The 3,710-nt window shown below is 38.1% G+C and overlaps 1 protein-coding gene across 1 annotated transcript; it reads right to left on the bottom strand.

Annotated features, from left to right (window-relative positions):
- Positions 1-277: 277 nt before the first annotated feature.
- LOC131609402 (pyruvate decarboxylase 2) lies at positions 278-3,109 on the bottom strand. The gene is made up of 6 exons (XM_058881102.1): positions 2,334-3,109; positions 1,862-2,025; positions 1,126-1,776; positions 924-1,041; positions 643-831; positions 278-548 (listed from the first exon to the last, which is right to left on the bottom strand). The coding sequence occupies exons 1-6, from the start codon at positions 2,859-2,861 to the stop codon at positions 378-380; spliced, it is 1,821 nt and encodes a 606-aa protein (XP_058737085.1). The 5' UTR covers positions 2,862-3,109; the 3' UTR covers positions 278-377.
- Between the last annotated feature and the right edge of the window lie 601 nt (positions 3,110-3,710).

Below are 3,710 nucleotides of genomic sequence, written 5' to 3'. Positions count from 1 at the left end.
TTGTACCAGTCTCCTCTCTAGTTTGTACCAGTCTCTTTTGGCTATACATAATCTTATTCCAAAAAAAAAACTTCCATGCCTTCAATAATTTTAATTACTTTTAATGAGAAAAGGTAAAAAAAGAAAGTGAGTAGAGTATTAGTAGCGAGAGATCTAGACAATAACATGGTGTCTTTGGCGCATCAAAGACACCCAATCTCAGCCGGTATTGAGTTTGGTGTTCTATGAGTAGAGAAATGGTTAAGACATGTCGACAAGGCATCGTACAAAGGACTCGTTTGCATAAACAAGAAATCATTCCATAAACAAGTAAAATCCATACAATGACCCAACTAAAAGAGCTCAACAATGTAGCGACAACAAACTGATTCTGAAATTTACTGAGGATTTGGGGGACGACTATTGGCAGCAGAGACCCTGGAGCCCCACTCAAGCAATTCTTTGCTAGTGTCATCCTTGTGAACAATCACTTCAATGAAACAAAAGCTGTCTTTCTTTGGTCCTGTTGCTGTGGCAATTGCTTCTACTAGCTCCTCTTCACAGAATACCTGAATAATGAAGCATGCATGAATAACAAGTTCAGTACTTATATCCATGTTACACTAGAATTTCAAGAAAACATTACAATGACAAAAGAATCACCTTGGTAGTCCAACATTTTCCTTCACCATTGTGAATTGCATCAATCAATCCAGTGTAGTTCCAGTTCTTGATAACATTGTATGGCCCATCATGAATTTCAACCTCAATAGTGTATCCGCCATTGTTTATCAGAAAGATGATGGTTTTCTGACCACATCGCAGCATTGTTGATACATCCTGTGCTGTTACCTGCAAAGCATAACTGTCAGGTTAAAAACCATGTTCAAGAATAAATTACATGTTCAATGAAATCATGTAATAAGTAGTTATGCAAGACAAACCTGGAAGCTTCCATCACCAATGCAAGCAATCACTCGCTTTTCGGGAACTGCTTGTGCATAGCCGAGAGTTGCACCAACAGACCATCCAATTGAGCCATATTGCATTTGAAACTCATACCTGTCAGCAAGATTTTATCAGCACTATAAACATAATGAAGAAAAAATTGAAAAATACAACAAATCACATTCTCTCAACACTTACCCACATCCCTCAGGCAATTTCAACTTTTGGCAGTTAAACCACGAGTCCCCTGTCTCAGCAATTACAGCTGTTTCACTTGACAGCATCTTTTGTATATGTTGGAACATAACATTAACTCTTAAAGGTTCTTTTGGTACACACTTCAAAGGTTTTCCATCTGGGACAAATATCCTATGGTAATTTTCATAAGCAACATTGTTGTGTTTGAGACGCTTCGCAAGTGCCTTGAGGAAATCGTTCATCAACACACATCCAAATGCAGGTCCATTCGCAATCACAACCCGATCGGGCTGCACAATAATAGCCTTCTCTTTCTTGAGAAGAAGTGAATACCCAACAGAACTGTAGTCATTAAAAATGGGACCAGCAAACAAATATGCATCAGCTGATTCAACAATCTCAGCACAGAATGCAGTACTCACAGCACCCCAATAAGTTCCAATGAAATGAGGATGGTGCTCCGGAACCATCCCTTTAGCAGATGGCATCACGGCTAGCGCGTAACCACTCGCATCAGCTAGTTCGACAAAAGCATCAGACGCTTTTGCCACCCTCAGTTTAGGACCACCAACTAGTACTGGTTTCACTGCTTTGTTTAGAAACTCTGCTGCTGCTTCAACTGCTGCTTCCAACCCAATCTGATTAGACAATCTGAAAAACACCCAAAGCAAACAAGAAAATATTAGATAAAGTGAAACCAAACACACCCTAAACACTGAAAGGGAGAAAAACTTACTTGGGAGCGAGTGAAAAAGGGACAGGATCACGACTGAAAGTTGGATGAGGAATTGCAGGCAAGTTACATCCAATGCTTATATAAACAGGCTTACTCTCTTTCAGTGCAGTTGAGATTGCTGTATCAATCAACTCATGAGCATCTTCCAAGTTATTCACCACAGCCTATATTACAAATCAAACCAAATAATCAAAACAATCACCAAAACCTTTGAAGCACAGACACATGAAACACCACACGGTCCACACTCCACACTGACACATCTTTTTTCAGAGGTGTCAGGTGCTATATAAACCAACACCCAATTTACAAACAACAACAAATTATTAGTTTAACAGAATCACAGTGTACTTTCTAAAACTGTCATGATTTAAGAGAAAACTTCACTTCACAAATTCAACAAAAATGACGCGATTTCATGAAACTTACCACGATTAAAACATGCAGTAAAAGATTCTAATTAAGAACTAACCTGAAAGCAAGTAACCGTTTGAAAACACCTCAATTCTTGGCTAAAATCAGGCAACCCAATGGTATGATGAAGAATCCTGTTACTTCCATAATCATTAGAATTAGGTCCACCAACAATACAAATAAGCGGCAAATTCTCACTATAAGCTCCCGCTATAGCATTAAGAACACTAAGTCCACCGACAGTGAACGTAACCACACAAGCTCCGACGCCGCGTGATCGAGCGTAACCGTCGGCAGCATACCCCGCATTGAGCTCGTTACAGCAACCGATTAAGTTAAGCCCCGGTTCATCGACGAGGTGATCCAGTAGCGTGAGGTTGAAGTCACCGGGAACGGAGAAAACATCGGTGACGCCGACTTGGACTAGCCTCCGTGCGAGGTGGCGGCCTAGAGTAGCGTCGGTGGATGAAATCGTGCATGATGGAATGGACGGCTGGATGGAGGATGTACTGTTTGCTTTAACGCATGAAACGACGTCGTTGCTGGTTGGTTTGCTTAAATCTAAAGAACCTAACCTTGTGTCCATTTTGTGTGATGAATGATATGATGTGATTGTGAAAAGTTTGGTTTGGCTTAAAAGGGAAATTTAGAAAGGAAGTGAAGTTTTTTTTGTTTGTTTGTTATTGTTGAATGGTTTGTTTGAAGATGGAAATAGAAAGAACCTAAGAGGTGTTATTTTATAGTACACAAAAAAAGGGCTATGTGTTGTGTAATGAGAGAGTGAGAGTGGAAAGTGGTTAAGAATAAGACAGTGGGACGAACATGGAAATGGAAAGTTAACATCTGTATTAAAGAAGAAACCACGGGCGGTTTATGTTTTGCTTTTATTATTATATGGTGTTTACTAGTACTATTTAGTATGACAAATTGGATTTGTTAACTTTATTGGTGATTGTTTGTGTTTTGTTTTTCTTCCTTTCTCTAGAAATATTAATGAGGGAGGGCCAATGAGGGTTGTTAATGATTCAAGTTGAGAAAGCGAATATCAACTTGCTTAGATATAATATGACTCTATTGATTGAGGTGGCGTATTCTTTGAAAGGAATAATTAGGGATAGTGTCGACATATTATAATAGAATATGTGTCCTAATTAACTTAAGTAATTCTTTCTCACTCAATTCTAGATTCATTGAAAATTCTAAAATGTCATTCAAATTTTAAGACTAAGAGTGGGTCTTACAATGTGTTTGGATTTATAGGGGTAATTTGAATAACATAAGTTCTAAAAATAAACATAGTGATCTTAAATATTAAATTCAATCAAATCAAATTCAACGACACTTACAATACATTAGCATCAATTAAACACAAATAAGATTAAAGAAGAGACAAATAGATTAAAGAAGAGACAAATAAGTTATTACTTCTTCATCA

The sequence above is a fragment of the Vicia villosa genome, linkage group LG6 (assembly GCF_029867415.1).
Source record: "Vicia villosa cultivar HV-30 ecotype Madison, WI linkage group LG6, Vvil1.0, whole genome shotgun sequence".
NCBI classification, from domain to species: Eukaryota; Viridiplantae; Streptophyta; class Magnoliopsida; order Fabales; family Fabaceae; genus Vicia; species Vicia villosa.
The sequence above is the reverse complement of the archived record's forward strand: the minus strand, read 5'-3'. Positions and strand labels throughout refer to the sequence as shown.